General features: G+C 45.8%; 1 protein-coding gene across 1 annotated transcript in view; it reads right to left on the minus strand.

The window, feature by feature from the left end:
* Positions 1-17550, minus strand: part of LOC126481124 (uncharacterized) — a 102302-nt gene that overhangs the window by 78212 nt on the left and 6540 nt on the right. The window contains exons 2-3 of the mRNA XM_050104661.1: positions 14473-14556; positions 14269-14388 (exon numbers count right to left, since the gene is read on the minus strand). Of these exons, the coding sequence (XP_049960618.1) occupies positions 14269-14388; positions 14473-14556 (204 nt within the window). The remainder of the gene's footprint in view (positions 1-14268; positions 14389-14472; positions 14557-17550) is intronic.

The following is a 17550-nucleotide window of genomic DNA, read 5'->3' on the forward strand; positions in this document are numbered from 1 at the left end:
AGGGAAGGGAGGAAAAAAAAAAAAAAATAACTGACGTCATATGCGCCCAAGTCAAAACTATAGAACACAAAACATAGAGATGGTGAAAACGACTACACGTCAGTCCCAATGGACAGAATAGTAGGCAGTGCTCAATATGCAGCCAAGTTAAAATAATCTCCTACAGGCGGGAGTGCCAAGAAGATATCGTCCAAGGCACCGGGAGAGGCTTAATAAGCCTAAGCTTATTCCCGTGAAGGGAGGACCATTGGCAATGCCAGAGGGTCACCACCTTCTGACAGACGGCAACGCAGAAATCATCTGAGGGAATAGAGGTACTCGTGGGCTGAGATACATGGACTGCAGCCTTGGCAGCAACGTCAGCAGCTTCATTTCCTGTCAGATCAACATGACCAGGGACCCACTGAAACACGACATTGGCTCCAGCAAGAGTTAGCAACTGGCAGTTTTCCTGGACCCGCTGCACTAAGAGATGAGCAGTGTAGAGCACACATAGTCTTTGGAGGGCACTGAGTCTGAACAGAGGACACAATTGGGAAGGCTGTGTCGCCAGATATACTCTGTGGCCAGATACAAGGCAAAAAGCTTGGCTGCGAATACTGAGGAGTGGGCTGGATGTCAATGTCGAAAGATACTGGCATCAAAGACGAAGGCAAACCCGACCCCACGGTCAGTCCGAGAGCCATCAATGTATACAAATGTACTATCGCTAAATTCCATGCGAAGGTCGTGAAACTGAAGGCAATAGACCGACGATGGACTAGTGTCCTTAGGAAGCGAATGAAGGCTACGGTTAACATGGGCCACTTCACGAAACCAAGGTGGTGAAGGGTTCACAACCACAGGGAAAGTTGCAGGTAGCATGAAGTTAAGCCGCCACAGAAAGTGGTGAAAGCAGACTCCAGGAGGTAACAGGGAAGAGGGACGAGCCCCATACTGACAATCTAAGGAATCATCAAAGAAGGAGGCATAGGAGGGGTGGCCACACATCACATACAAACAGCATGCATATCTGCTGAGGAGAAAGTCACGGGGGTACGACAGTGGCAGTTCACCATACAGACTCTCAACCAGGCTAGTGTAAAAGCCGACCATGGGCCGAACGGATGCCATGATGATGGACAGTGTTGAGACAGTGTAAAAGATGGGTGTGTGGATGCGTAAACAAAGCACCCATAGTCAAGTTTCGAACAGACAAGGGACCAGTACAAATGGAGGAGGGTGGTTCGATCGGCACCCCAGAAGTACCATTGAGAACACATAGGAGATTGAGGGACTGCATACAGCAGGCTGCCAAGTAAGAGACATGGGAGGACCAAGGATGTTTCCTATCGAGCATGAGCCCCAGGAATTTTGTAGTGTCAATGAACGGAAGGGCAACAGGCCCAAGATGTAGAGATGGTGGGAGAAACCATTTGCACCACCAGAAATTCATACAGACTGTTTTGTCGGTGGAAAAGCGAAAGTCATTGGCGATGCTCCAGGAGCGAAGACGATAAAGACAGCGCTGAAGACGCCGCTCAGTAAGACAGGTCCATGGAGAATTGCAATAGATGGGCAAATCATCAACAAAAAGGGAGCTGGAGACGCCCGTTGGGAGACAGGCCATTATAGGGTTGATGGCGATAGCAAAGAGGATGACACTAAGTACAGAATTCCGAGGCACACCATTTTCCTGAATAACGGTATCCAGCAAGGCAGAACCCACACACACCTTGAAAACTCGATCTTGTAAAAATGCCCGAAGAAAACAGGGCAGGCACCCAAGGAAGCCCCATGAGTAAAGAGTACGAAGGATACCAGATCTTCAGCAGGTGTCGTACGCCTTCTCCAAATCAAAGAACACAGCCACAGGCTGGGATTTCCGCAAAAAACCATTCATGACATGGGTGGACAAAGTAACGAGATGGTCAACTACAGAAGACACTGTGCATTAGTTAGTAAATGGCGAGATTCGAGCCACCACACCAGCCAGGCATGAATCATATGTTCCATTACCTTGCAAAAACAGCTGGTAAGAGAGATGGGGCACTGGTCTAGAAGGAAGATTATTGTCCTTACCAGGCTTCGGTATGGGTATGACAGTGACTTCACCCCCATGTCCAGGAAATGTGCTCTCAGCCCATATGCGGTTGTATGTTGGTTGGTTTTAAGGCGGGAGAAGGGACCAACCTACAAGGTCATCAGTCCCTTGTTCCTAATAAAACAATGCCACAAGTGTGAGAATAAAACGGTCAAAACATATAACACAAAATGGAAAGAAAGGAAAAGCCACAAGAACGAAGGGAAGGCAATGAACACTAAAAGGAACAAACGAGGACAAGAAAACAACAGGCGCTAGAAACAGAAGAGAGTAAAACATGAAAGCAGATTACAGTGGCTGGCCAACCACGAGAATAAAAAGGGAAAGCCAGCCACTCTGCAACACATTAAAACCTCCACCCTAAAAGCACTAGGGTGGAGGACACAGAGGGACAAAGGACATGCGCTAAAAACTACATAGAAGTATAAAACCCACTCTCATGGATAAAATGTAAAACTAAAGCTGCTGTGGAGGCATTGTCGTCCAACGCTGAAGGCAGGGTGTTGGGAAAGTTAAAAGTCTGTCGCAGAGCAGCTAAAATTGGGCAGTCCAACAAGAGGTGGACGACTGTCATTTGGGAGCCACAGCGACACTGAGTTCAGTCCTCTGACATGGTAGGTAACCGTCCGTTAGTCACGTATGGCCAATGCGGAGCCGGCAGAGGACACGCAGTTTGTTGTGTGTGCTGTTATGCCAAACCGTTTCCCAAAGCCGGAAAACCCTGCGGTGTAACACAGAATGCAGGTCAGCTTTTAAGATGCCTAGATAGGCATCCAGAAGCAGTTTTCGCGTTGCCTGTCTGGCCAGCCTGCCGGCAAGTTCGTTGCCGGGGTTCCGACATGTCCTGGGGTGCACACAAACACCACGGAACAGCGGGACTGTTCCAGGGCGTAGATGTCCTCCTGAATGGATGCTACCAGATGGTGGCGAGGGTAGCACTGGTCGACAGCTTATAGGCTGCTCAATGAGCCAGTACACAGGAGAAATGACTTGCCAGGGCACGAGCAGATGTACTCAAGAGCACGAGTTATGGCCACCAGCTCTGCAGTGAAAACATTGCAGCCAACTGGCAACGAGTGCTGCTCAATATATCGTCCACGAACATATGCGAAGCTTACGTGACCGTCAGCCATTGAGCCATCGGTGTAAACCATTTCAGAGCCCCAGAACACGTCAAGAATCAAGAGGAAGTGACAGCGGAGGGGTTACCGGAGTCCTTAGGGCCATGCAAAAGGTCCAGACGCAGCTGCGGCCAAGGTGTACACCATGGACGGGTATGTGAACAGACCGCACGTAGAGGTGGTTAAGGGAAGGACTCCAGTTCAGAGACAAGGGACTGACGCGAACCCCAACTGTTAGCCCCGATCTGGGCCGCCAATGCAGGAGATGGACTGCCGCGGATGGGAAAAGGAGACAGTAAATTGGATGCTTAGGGGAACTATGAATGTGTGCTGAATAACTGGCGAGCAGTTGCCCACATCTGATCTGCAGTGGAGGGACACCAGCTACACCACTACACTGATCACCGGACTCTTCCTAAAAGCTCCTGTCGCTAATCGAACCCCACAGTGGTGCACAGTGTAAATGCAATGCTGAAGGCACTGCCGAACCATAAACCACACTCCCATAGTCAATTTGGGATTGGACAAGGACTCTGTAGAGCTGCACAGCGTACAGTGTGTGTTGCTCAGGCAATGGAGGTCATTGAGGTGCTGCCAGCACTTCTGCTTAAGCTGACGAAGATGAGGGTGCCAAGTCAATCTAGCATTGAAAACCAGTCCTAGGAACTCATATGTCTCCACTACAGTGTGTGGATCGTCATTAAGGTGAAGTGCAGGTTCCGGATGAACGGTACGACGCCAACAGAAGTGCATGACACACGATTTTGCAGCTGAAAACTGGAAGCCATGGGCTAGAGCCCATGCCTACGCCTTGTGGATGGTTCCCTGGAGGTGCCACTCAGCAACAACAGGGAGTGGTCCCTGGAGACCCTCATACAATGTGGCAAGGGTATGATGTCGCCAAGTCGTGTCGTATGCTTTACGTAAAATCAAAAAAGATGGCAATCAGGTGTTGCCATCTGGAAAAGGCTGTTTGGATGGCAGACTCAATGGACACAAGATTATCAGTGGTAGAGCGACCCTGGCAGACTCCGCCCTGACATGGAGTCAGCAAACCACGTGACACCAGGACCCAACCCAACTGCCGACATACCATACATTCCAGTAGCTTACAAAGAACATTGGTGAAGCTGATTGGCAAATAGCTACCCACATCAAGTAGGTTTTTACCGGGTTGCTCTCCCGCCATTGCGATGGAAAGACGCCATCGCACCAGATCCAGTGGAAGATGACAAGAAAATGTCACTTTTAGTCAGATGAGAGATGTTTAATCATCCGGCTGTGGATGTGATCAGGCACAGGAGCTGTGTCGGGGCAATGTGCAAGGGCACTGAGGAGCTCCCACTCTGTAAATGGGGCATTATAGGATTCACTGTAGCGTGTAGTAAATGAGAGGACATTCCCTCCAAGCCGCCATTTGAGTGTGTGAAAGGCTGGGAGGTAATTCTCTGACACAGAGGCTCGAGCAAAAGTGCTCAGCAAAGTGCTCGGCAATCACGTTTGCATCGGTACTTAACTCACCATTTACGGTAACACCGGGGACAGCTGTTGGGGCCTGGTACCCGAAAAGACATTTTATCTTTGCCCAGATTTGGGAAGGTGACGTGTGGCACCCAGTGGTGGAGACTTATTTCTCCCAACACTCCCTCTTCTATTGTTTGATAAGGTAGCAAACATGGGCACAGAGCCGTTTAAAGGCTATGAGGTGCTCCAGGGAAGGGTACCGCTTATGCTGCTGCAGAGCTCACCGACGCTCCGCAATTGCTTCAGCAACTCCCGGTGACCACCAAGGGACTGCCTTATGTCTCGGGCACCCTAAAGAGCGAGCGATCACGTTTTCTGCTGCAGAAACAATTGTGCTAGTCACCTGCTCAATCATCACATCGATGTTACTGTGTGGGAGAAATTCAGTGGTGACAGCAGAGGTGAAAGTTCCCCAGATCACCTTGTTCAAAGCCCATCTGGGCAGGCGTCTGTGTGCCTGATGCTGGGGCAGAGACAAGAAGATGGGGAAGTGGTCACTACCACACAGGTCGTCATGTGCTCTCCAGTGGATAGATGGGAGAAGTCCTGGGCTGCAAATTGATAAATCAATGGCCAAGCAACTACCATGAGCCACACTGAAATGTGTGGCGGCCACAGTATTTAAGAGGCAGAGGTCGAATTGTGACAGTGAAGTTTCGATATCTCTGCCTCGGCCAGTAAGCATGGTATCATGCCACAAGGGGTTATGGGCATTAAAATCTCCCAGAAGTAGGAAAGGTTTAGGGAGGTGATCAATCAGTGCAGCTAATACATTCAGGGGAACTGTACCTTCTGGAGGAAGATATACACTGCAGACAGTTATTTCCTATAGCGTCCTTATTCTGACAGCCACAGCTTCAAGAGGAGTTTGAAGGGGCACATGTTCACTACAGACCGAGTTTAGGACATAAATGCAAACTCCACCTGACACACTATTATATGGTTCCTGTAATATCCCATATAGCTGTTGAGGGCAGGGGTCCGTATTGCTGGGAATCAGGTTTCCTGGAGGGCAATGCAGATAGCAGGTGTAAAGCTTAACAGTTGCCGTAGCTCAGCCAGGCAGTGGAAAAAACCACCACAATTCCATTGGAGAATGACATCGTGAGACTGGGAAGGCATGGAACATTCAATGAGGCAGTTTACGTCTCAGTCACCTGCTGCCACCGATTTATTGCCTGAGCAGTCTATATCCATTGCGTCTGAGGGTCTGGCGAGATCGAGGTCCTCAGCGGACACCAAAATCTCCACCCCATCCTGAGCTGCAGAGCTTGTAGGTAGCGATGGTGTGGGTGCCACCGCAATTTCCTTGATCTTAGGGGGTTTTCTTTTTGGATTTTTCTCACTGCTCTTTGGGGGGAGGGGGGAGGCAGTTCTATATGTTAAGCAGGAAGTGCTTGCCTGCAAGAGAGAGGTCCCGCAACATCTGAACGTTGATAGTATCTGGCCCTGGGGCGGAGGAACGGAATGAACTGAGACCATGATCTAGCTCCCTCACAGTGAAGGCAGCATTGTAGCACTCACAATTCGGAGAAGAGAAGGGTATCGCCCGAGCCTCCTCCACTTGTTTCCGATGGATGAAAGTAGAGTGATAGTGGGAAGAGCTCAAAACTTCTGCAAAATGGTGGCCCAAGGTGTTGGAGATAGCAACACAATCCACGACGACATCGGCACCTACTGTCAGGCCAGAAATGGTGGAATGGATCTTTGTTCCAGAGAGCCAGCTGAGGTTGACCCATACGACAGAGGAAGGTGTCGAACTGTTAAAAGAACTCGTGAAGGAAATCCAACTAGCTATCCCAAAGAACCCTACGGCACTTTGCACGCACCTGTTTATAATGAATGCAGTTTTGCAGCGCAGGGTGGCAGTTAAAAATGCAGAGAGCATGCCTCCGTGTGCAAATTGCGTCGCGGCATGCCTCAGTCCGAGGGATTGGGACACAACGTAGTAAAGAGGAAGTGCGAGGAATGGAACGTTCTGCAGCAACAAGGATCATTTTGGTGAGATAGTCCACCAGGTCATCACAACTGAGGAAATCTTGTTCTGCGAAGGTCGCCAGGGAGGAGTAAAGCTGCCAGTCGGCCTTAGTAAGCTGCCACTTGGGCATGCATGTGGCTGGGATAGGAGTCAACAGACGGAGAGTACACAGGAATTGGTAGCTCGAGTAGGCATTAGAAAGAATGGACCACTCAAGACGATGGGCAAGCTGGGCACTGCAAAGGGAGAGGTCCAAATGGGAATAGGTGTGTGAGGAGTCAGAAAGGAAAGTGGGTGCACCTGTGTTAAGGCAGAAGAGAGTGAGTTGATTAAGAATGTCACCCACGAGGGCACCTCTCTGGCAGGTCCTGGGAGAACCCAAGGGGGAAGACATGCATTGAAGTCACCTAGTAGCAAAAACAGGCATGATGCCCCACGAGATGGGATGCCGACCTCAGGGGGAAGGTCAAAATGAACTGGTAAGTAATGTGAAAGCTCAAAGCAGTCTTGAGGGTGCAATTTCGTTTCCTGAAGGCAGAATATAAGTGAGTGCTGCAATGCTTGAAGTACCTGTAAATCCTCTTCGTGGGACCAAAGACTGCAACTGTTCCATTGGAGGACAGTCATGAGGAGGAAGAGATGTAGAGGTGTCAACTCAGTGGCCGCCGAGGGACAGCCAGTGGAGAGTCACTACTACAGGGCACAGAAGCAGGAGGATCCTGCTCCATGAGGTCCACAGAAGCATCGGCGTGATTGTGAGGTCGGTAGGTGGAGTCCAATGCTGAGAAACGGTTGGTGCAGCGCACTGGCAAGACAGGCTGGCCAGGCTAAGTGATCACGTGGCGACACCATCAAGCAGGATCTTCGAGTTGGTGAAGGAGAAGACTGTTTGTCTTCAGCGGACTTCTTCGAGCCCTTCTGGTTAGAGGAAGACTTGGGTGTCGTTTGGCTGCAGGGACGGAGGAAGTCTTCTCGGGAGTACTACTCCTGTCCTTTCCTGCCTGCCGGTTGTGTAGTGGGTAGCTTCACCCCTTTAGGCAAGAGTTTGACAGTGTTGCAGAGCGGGACGAGGGGTCGGCAATGCTACCTTGACACTGGGCGACTTCACAACCTCAGAGCCAAATTTGAGGTCACATGTCTGCGTAGCCATGTCCTTCATGGAGCGAGGGGTAACAAGAACCCAACTATAAGTGCCAGACGGGAGAACACAGGGTTTGTGACTAGCCAGTAACTTGCGAGCTACTGGCTAAGGCACTTTTTCCTTTACCCAAATCTCTTAACAGCCCGGTCATCTAGGTATATGGGACAATCCCGAGAGGAGGCGATGTGGCCACCATTGCAGTTAATACAGTGAGGAGGAGGAGGAGGAGGAGGAGGAGGAGGAGGAGGAGGAGGAGGAGGAGGAGGACATTCGCTCTTGTGTGCGTCCCTGCTACAGGTTACACATTTGGCTGGGTGTCGACAACATGTTCTAATGTGATTGAACTGATGACACTGGTAGCAGTGCATCGGATTTGGAATGTACAGCCAGACTGTGATGATTTCGTAGCCTGCTTTCATCTTGGACGGCAGCACCACACTATCAAAGGTAAGGAAAAGAGTGCGGATGGGCACCAAGGAGGAACCTACCTTTTCATTACACGATAGACGGCAATGACACCCTGATCAGAGAGGTAAGATCGTATTTCAGCCTCGGCTAGACTGTCAAGCAGCCTGGTGTAAATTACACCACGTGAAGAATTCAAAGTTCTATGTGCCTCGACACGAACGGGTAGCTGTTGAGAAGTGAGGCAGCAAGTAGTAGTAGTGCTTGAGAATCAGAAGCCATCTCTTTCTCCATAAAGAAAGGAAAATCACGGAGTAAAAGACCCTGCACAGACTGACCTACACTGAGGCTAAGAGAAAATTTGAATGCTTGCATCCTGTGTGTGTGACATCATCTTACAAACGAGAGCAGGATTTCACAGGGCCAACAATGGCATCAACACCTTTCTAAATAATAAATGGATTGACCGTGGCGAAGGACTGACCACCTTCAGTATGTGATACCAGAAGGAACCGCAGTGCTGTGGGAAAGGTCTTCGAATCAGTAGCCTTATTACATTTACGTTTAGTCGACGTCGATGGAGAGGATAAGCGACTAGTAGCGAGGGAATACCCCATGATTGCCAACGTCTCCGATGGCACTCTCCTTCCAACTGAGTGTCCCCTTCACAAGTAGACACACTCGCCTTACGTGATCGTTCACACCTCAGGTCACACCTCCTGAACACCTGATAGAGGGTCCAATGGGCAATCTGGGAGTGTTAGCTCAGGCAATCACCCCTCCCTCATCCTGGTGTGTACCAGGGGGTATGTGCGAACTCCACCTGTCGACCCGGGACTGGGAATTACGCGTTACCCAGTCACCTTTTACACGTTATATGCGTGGGCCGGCCTTCTGGAGCGCCCGGGATGGAAGAAGAAAAAAGATCCTCGAATGCAGAAGCAGAGGAACAAGACGAGAAGGGAAACAAAGAAAGGAAATGGGAGCTAAAAAGAAAGTTGAGACTGTTCGCAGGTCAGCGACAGATTCAGAACATTCCCAATAATACCCCAGACATGTTCCCCCCAGGGAGGGCAAAAAGAATAGCACGAGGATAGAAATGCAGCACGGAAGAGAAAAAGTGCTGTGAAGGCTGGGGCCCCATGGTAGCCAAGCACGAACCCCCCAGAGTGGCGAGCCCCCTGAGGGGATCCACATTCTGCTGTTACTCAAATAAAATCACCTTTTCTTATGTTCTATGATTCTTTAGTACTCTCTAAGAAAGGTAATATCTCACTTCCTAGTCACCAGAACTCTTGATAGCCAGAAGGACCCTAAGAACCTTAAAAAGAGGTGTCTCGTTACGCTCCTCGTGACTTGTTTCAGCCTGTTTTTCTCCTATAACAACACCAGAACTAAACTGGCTATAAACTTCAAAATTTGACAGTTGGCACTGGAGATCACAGCAGAAAAATTGTTGCATAACAGCTGTAATACACATCATATTAACTGCCTTCAAGTTTTAAACCAGTCACATTGTGTAAATTTTACTGAAGTTCCTGGCAAACTGCCTGGATTCATGTTGTAGAGAATTTTTAGTATGTCCTTTTATTGTGCAATGCTACTGATGTGCTAGTGTAATTTCAGTTTAAAGTATGCCATAATTTGTGTTCACATATTCAGCAGTTTCTGTGGACATTAGTGTACACATGAAAAATTGTATAATGTTTTGCTATGCCCATGGTAGATTAACCACTGCTGGTTTCTTCAAAGTTAGAAAACCAGCAATCTCATCGGCACAGGAGCCATGCCCGACAACTGCGCAATACTAGCCAAAGGTGGATTTCTTTACACCAGGTTCCCAAGCTTAAAAACAGTTTCTCTACACAGCATCTAATGCCTGCTGATACATTTCTTCAAGTATCAAAGGGCAAATCTAAAAGAGGTCCCTTACAACCCTAACCTTACGTTTACTTCATGCTACTTTCATTTTTTACATGTTTCATTAATTTGCCATAGAATGTCACGAGGAAAACAATTCTGCCGGTCAGACAATATGACTGATGGTGCCGGAATAACTACATTACCACGCTGTTCCAGAACCCAGCATTTGTCACTCCTTTACGGCCAATAAAATGAATTTTTAGTACCCAGTCGTGCCTGTCTCTTTAAACACTAATCTCCAATACTATTAGATGAATTTTCATGGGATTTTCACAGGTAACTTGGACATAGCTTGGGGCAACACATAAGCATTATTTCTTTAGAATCTTATGGGGAGAAAAAGATGAAATTTCAAGTTTTATCTTGCATCTGTATCCCTTTGAAATTATGAAATGGAATGTGGCTTAAAATTACTTCTCTCCAACATACCATCACTGAGGCGGAAATTTTGACGAGAAGTGGTGCAGGCGAGCGAGTTTTTATACCCCAAATCCGGCTTATTCCTAACAATTTATCATTTTGCTTTCAATCCTAATAATTTATCATTTCGATTTCAAATACACAATTCTTAGTGAGTTTATGTGATGCCAAAACCGTAAACAAAGCACATGGCCACACGCTGCGTGTTGCAGACATCAACCTTAGTGTCAGCCGTTTTTCAGACTGCCAGGTCTATGTATCCCTCTCCCCTGTCAGTAAAGCACAGATCTTCATTCACATTCAAATTCCCCTTCATACTACTACAAACATTTTACATGAAGAAGCTTTACAAGCTAAAAATAAATTCCATACTTACAAAGTCTCAGGCAGAGCTGTAAATAAATACCCAGGCAACACTGGGTTTTTCAGCTAGTTATTTGCTGTATATACTGCTGTAAACAACATGAATGAGTTCACTACGCTGGATTTCGTATTTCATCATAGTTGGACACTTCCCAAGCATAGAGAACTTCACAAGGCATCGGCAGTTAATTTGTGCAGATCCCAGGAACTGGCTTTTTGCAGTTGGATTTTTCTCAGTATCAAAGATTTTCAAGTGCTCACCAAGTGCCAAAAATCAATGGGAGCACTTTCATTGGTTTACGCCAAAGTCACTGTAGTTCTGTTTTCAAGTCCTTGTACCTGGTACATTTGAAAAGTTATTTGTTGTTGATTCGGCAATGATCTGCAACAGCAGTGTCAATGATCCACATTTTCTCCACGATTGTGATGCCTGGTGTACTGAAATCCCACAGTACTTTGGCATGTTTGTTTCTGAAATCTCTTTCTGGCTTGTGGTCCCACCAGTTCCTTACCACAGGCAGATGATAATTTTGCGTAAGTTCCTGTGGAACATACATGCCATATCATTGTGTCTCTGCTTGTAAATGTTCCAAATGATATTTTTGCAACAACTTTCAAAATATGAACAAATGTTTTGTCCTCTCCTCTGAAGTGTCTGCACTTCGTCTTTTGCGGATTTCTCAATTTTGGTTTCAAAGGTGTTTGTTCAAGTGGTTTGTTCTTGTGCAGCCAGCATCTGTCCTTCACTTTCCTTCTTTATGGTTCCATTTGTCAGCCAAGACCAGATCTTTTTGCTATCTATTTTGCATTCAATCTTAAACACTGCTCACGCAATGCTTTTTCATGCAGCCTGACTCTGGTACCGAAAAGTTTTCCAGTATTTATTCTTTGTTTACTGTACCTTGAGAAGCTTTCTGTTGCAGACTTTCATCATAGCTAGTTCTTTGCTAGCTTTCACATAGCCTGCCAATGCATATTTCATTTCTTCCACTGTCTGCCACGTCTGCACATTTTCCTATGAGATAACACTAGACGCAGACTGATGGGGTACACACATTCTGTGCAGGGGAGGCGGGACAGGAACTGCACCTGGCCACCCTCTACCACTAACGTTGCCCAATCTAGATTAACACGCTGGCCCCATTATATATGGATTACAGCCGGGGAAAAGAAGAGAATGAAAGAGTGACAGTAGCCAGACAAAGCACTGGCCTGAAGGCTTTCAATTTGTGTCAGTTTAGACCAATCATAAGGATTCTAGCAATCAAATGAATTACAAACAATGAGTACAGTATATACATCTTGAGTGGTTTTAAATGGGGTTACAGGTTGTGGATTAGGCAAGTGTCACAAAGACAGGAATGGTGCAGAGGAAGTCAGTTTTAACACGTGTCTGCCTTCCCAGATGCAACATGAGAAAGTGCAAATTTGATTTCACATGACCAAAATTTTCAGAATCCATGATAATTGGCATGGCAAAAGGATTTCTGTTTTAAAATTTTAATTATACTTGACAAACTAGTTGGCATGGCAAAAGGATTTCTGTTTTAAGATTTTAATTATACTTGACAGTAGTTTCGAGCGTCGCTTCTGCTATCCTTCTAGCAGAGAGGTGTGACGTTCTTCCAACTACTGGGCACACCACCACCACCACCACCACCACCACCACCACCACCACCACCACCACCACCCTACAGTACATTACAATTAAAAGCAAATCCAATTAATTTGCAAATTCTACACAGAAATAATTATCATTGAGGTCTCTCTCCCACAAACTAGTGCACATGCATACCTACCCCGTGCTTTGTCAATTATGTTTCTGAAGTTCAGCTACTGTTCAACCACAAGTTCTCATACAGAACTCTTCCTTGAGAAACAAAACTACTGCTATTTTATTTAGTTCACTGAACAAGTGTCATTGTAATTGCCTTATTTGTCCTTTGGTAATCATTGTTGTTTAAACTGCCTCATGATGACTGCCACCAATTTCAATAGAGACTTCCCAAAGAGGTCAGGTCCACTTATCACTATTACATCTAACCTAGGTCCGAACTGTTTTAAGCAGTTATCAGATAAGAATTTAACACTGTTTTGCAGGGTGTACTGCCACAGGCACCACTTACGAAAGTGCCACTATCCTCACCGATTCTTGAAGGATTTATATCTCATCCAATCACAATGGCATGGTGGGGGAACACATTTATCACTATCAGCAGGCTGAGGTCTTGTTTGAAGTATTTGGTGGTGTAAGAGAGTGAGTTGGGTGGCCAATAGAAGGGTCCAATTATAAGCTTATGTCCACCTTTGATACTTCATCTTGCCCAAACTCATCTCACATTCAAGTTCAATTTCTATCTTTGCAAATTTGAGTTTCTTGTACAGTAACAAATACACCACCTTCATTTCCCATTAGCCTACTCTCAGTATATACACACATGTACCCCAAAAATCTCACTGCTGTCATGTTTGTGTTTTGAATAACTTTCTATACCTATTGTTATGTGAGCTCTACTGCTTTTCAAATGTGGCTTAACTTTTGGCAGTTAGGTGCAGATGCTTCAGCATTTTATCACTAGAATTTTAGCATAATCTGTGTGCGGTGTTTTACTAGGTTTTCCAATAGTACTTTGGGGTCTCTTACAGCTTTTATTATCTGAACTCAATTGAGAGTGACCTAATATAAAAACTCTAGTGCAAATTCCAGACAGTCCTTATCTGTGTGGGGCCTCTAATGTGTAGTACATCCCTGACCCACTGAAGATTGCCCTACTATCCTCACCACAGTGGCACAAGCAAAAAAAGTTAGTCACAGCTTAACTCGTCATGGAACTCAAAGTATGTGGTTCAAACCTACTCAACTCAGAAACAGGAGACCACAGTCAGCTCTGGGAACAATTCTGCATATTGTGAGCTTTGTTGGTCTTCTCGATCACCTCTGTCAGCTGCTGGAAAGTTTAAAGTATGGCCATTGAGGCTAGACAACAGGTATTGTTCATTCCAACATTAACTACAGTCTGGAGCTGCTTATACCCTGCTCTCTCAATGGCTGCTGGAATAGCATTTCAACATGGTGAATGAGGCCCCCCAGGCATACACACCATGTACATGAAATGATCCTTGTACCTTACTGCTATTTCTGTAAGGGGTACCATTACTTGCCATACATCTGAACTGCCAATTACCTTTATGTACTGCCACAAAAACATTCCTTGTTTTGGTAATCAGTTCCATTTTCTTCAAATAGATTAATTAAAGATGACATTTATTTGCTATTACTCGTTAACAGTTCTCAGATACAAATACTTACTTCAAATTCTTTTTGTCTGTCAAAGACTCATTTGCGCTCTTAGCAACATTTGTTCTCTCTCCCTTTTCATTAACAGCTGATCCTGCCATTGCAGTGTTCTTGTCAGCAGCATTTCTTGTACTGAAATAATTTTCAGATCAATAATTAAGTCACACTAAATAAAAATATAAAGATCATTACGCTTATTAGGTTATAATTCCTTACCGCTGTTGGTTTATACCAGTACTTTTTACTTGCTTATTTTGAGACTGGTGTCTGTTCTCCTTGTTATGACCAGTGGTGGCAAATCTATAAAATATGAGAGTATGTATTTAGTATCATACAAGTGGAACCCATTTGTATTTGATAGCAGATGAAACATAGATGAAAATCTAAGTTATCAATTTTAAAAGTTATTTAAGGTCAAACTTTAAGCAGAGGATTTAATAAGGACTACACTATCAATCATGAAAGAACAATTTCTACAGTAATGCATGTCACTGTTTTATCACAGGTAATATTTCTCATGTGGGGTTGCTAGTCCCCTATCGGGCACCTTCTCAAGGTGCATATCAAGGAACACTCTCCAGATATAGTGGATGCCAGGGAAATAAAATACTCGGGGTGGACCAAAACTAGAATAGCCACAGGCGGTTCAAAAGCCACGGAGAAGGCAACACTTCAAGGATGATCATCTAATCATAGTACCATTTGTCCTGCACGTTCGGGTTATCCAGAGGGTTACCTCCCCACTCACACAAAAAAATACAATGGTCAGGAATCTCTTTAAATAAGCCTCGGAAATAGGACTGCATCAACTGGAATCAGACACAGCAACAGACAGTGGATTTCTCCTTTGGAATGAGGAATGTAAGGGTCTTAAACAGGCCAGCAAGTATGCAGAATATGACCAAACACTTAGAGGAATACAAAATAAAAGCTGTAGCACTTCAGGAGGTTACGTGGAAGGGTACAGAATTAACCAACAAAACAACAGACGTTCCACGTACAGGGACTGTGATGTGCACCATCAATTAGGTACTGGTCTCTACGTGCATGAATCAGTAATAAAAGCAGTGAAAGAATTTAAATCCATTAACAAAAGAATCTCCTACAGTACAACCACTTTTCGGAATAGTGAAGTATCGTATCCTTGATTAATGCACACGCATCCTGCAAGCATAAAGAGGAGTTCAGAAAAAGAAATTTTACAGTGAATTGTATTATGTGTATAACTCGGTGACAAACCAAAATGTTAAAACAGTATTGGGTTATTTTAATGCCAAATTTGGTCAAGAAGAGATCTATAAACCAATGATAGATAAGCAAGTCTGCATCAAGACAGCAGTGACAATGGCACACATTTGGGCAATTTCTCAATGGACAATGATATCTGCATCATGATTACATGTTTTCAGTATAAAAACATACATAAAGGGATACAGATGGTACCAAGGGCAAACAATAAATCAGATAGACTGCAAGTATCCAGAACCAGGATCTAAACAGCAAAGACATGTGAACGTATAGAACGTGTATTGATCACTTCCTCATTAGTCATATGAACAGGTGGTGTGTACAATATCTAAGAAAGGTACATAGTATGATACAAACAGATTAAGAGAGACAGAAATAAAAGAAAATATAAGTCCACACTAGCAGAAAACCTAAGTAAGAATAAGCTAGCAGATATATTAATCAAGACTGTCCTCAGAGGAAATATTTAGTGCCAAGGATCAAAAGGTGGAGACAGTCGGGCAAAATATTGATCACTGTGAGGGGAGCCCCCACAACTACAAAGCAGGTGCACCTTATTACAGAGTGAGAAACCATGGGTCAACCTAGTATGTCCAATAAGAAGATGGCAGATTCCTGCCTGGAGAGGCAGAGGGAAGAATGACACATGGCAGGAGTCCCCTTCATTGTGCGAAGTTTATTAGGCAGGAGGTAGCCTCCCAAGAGTCTGTCCACAATTGAGCAAAAGTGGACTTGATATAAAGGCGCAAATCTGTACCCGGAGGGGTCACAGAGAATGGGGAATAGGTGACTGCCCCCAGTCCGACGATCAGCAAGTTTATTATCCAGGATTCCTACACGACCAGGCATAAAACGAAATCAACCAGACATGCAGCATCACCAGGATCAGCAAGATAGTTATGGATGGCAGAGACCTAGGGGTGGTGGGAAAAACTCCCAACGATAGCCTGAAGGTCACTCATCGAGTATGTACATAACAAAACGCAGGTGTGTGAGGACCTGTTAATGAAGCAGAGGGCCCAATAGACGGTCATCAATCACGCAGTCAACACCCCACACATCGCAGGCAAGACGTGTTCTGTGCCATCAGAGGCCATGAAGGCATGTTCCGCATGGTCAGAAGATTTGGAGCCATCACAGTAAACAACAATGCATCCTGAAACTCCCGTGAGAGCATTTGGAACAAACAACGGAACACCATTGGAGCGATGGAGGCTTTCTAACCCCGGAAGATATCTGTACAAATCTGGGGCTGAGGAGCTAACCAAAGGGCAGGAGGGTGGGGGCGTGTCAAGAGAGAACTTGGAGAAGAGGACAACGATCGGAGATGGAAGTCACAGCAGAGAGAAGCGAAGTGGAACCCAACCAATAAACCCACCCAAGAGCAGGCAGTGGTCCAAAGCCATGAAATAATAGAATAGGGGGGATTAGCAAGGGAAGAGCGGATAGTGATGTCACAGGAAACAAGGAGCTGGAATTGCCAAATTGAATGGGGAGGGATCGTAGCATCAACCAGAATACGATCGACAGGGTTAGTGCAAAAGGCAGCGGTGGCTAAAGGGATACCATGGTGGCGAACCAGATCTAAGAGGAACAGCATGGAAGGGGCAGCTGATGCATAAACTTGATAACCACAATCCACACAAGACAAAACTAATGCAAGGTGAAGTTGTAGAAGGGTTGAATGTTCCACACCATAAGAGGTGTGGGCAAGGAAGCAAAGGACATTGAGTCCTGAATCTAGATGACAGACAAGGGGTGACCAAGTAAACTTATTATCAGAAAGAAGAGCCAGGAGCTGTCATTCTGCAGAAGCCACCGATTGGGAGCTGGCCCAAATACAGAAACCATCAACATACAGAACATGGGTGACCAACAGTCTGGTAGATCATCAAGTTCATTACCCAGGATACTTGCATGACCCAGCATCAAAATGAAATCAACCGAATAAGCACTTAATACAGAGCTCTGTGGAATGTCATTCTTCTGGGTCTATGGAGAGCTGAGAACAGTGTCCACTCGGGCTCTCAATGACCAGTGGGACAG

Source organism: Schistocerca serialis, chromosome 5 (genome assembly GCF_023864345.2).
Source record: "Schistocerca serialis cubense isolate TAMUIC-IGC-003099 chromosome 5, iqSchSeri2.2, whole genome shotgun sequence".
NCBI classification, from domain to species: Eukaryota; Metazoa; Arthropoda; class Insecta; order Orthoptera; family Acrididae; genus Schistocerca; species Schistocerca serialis.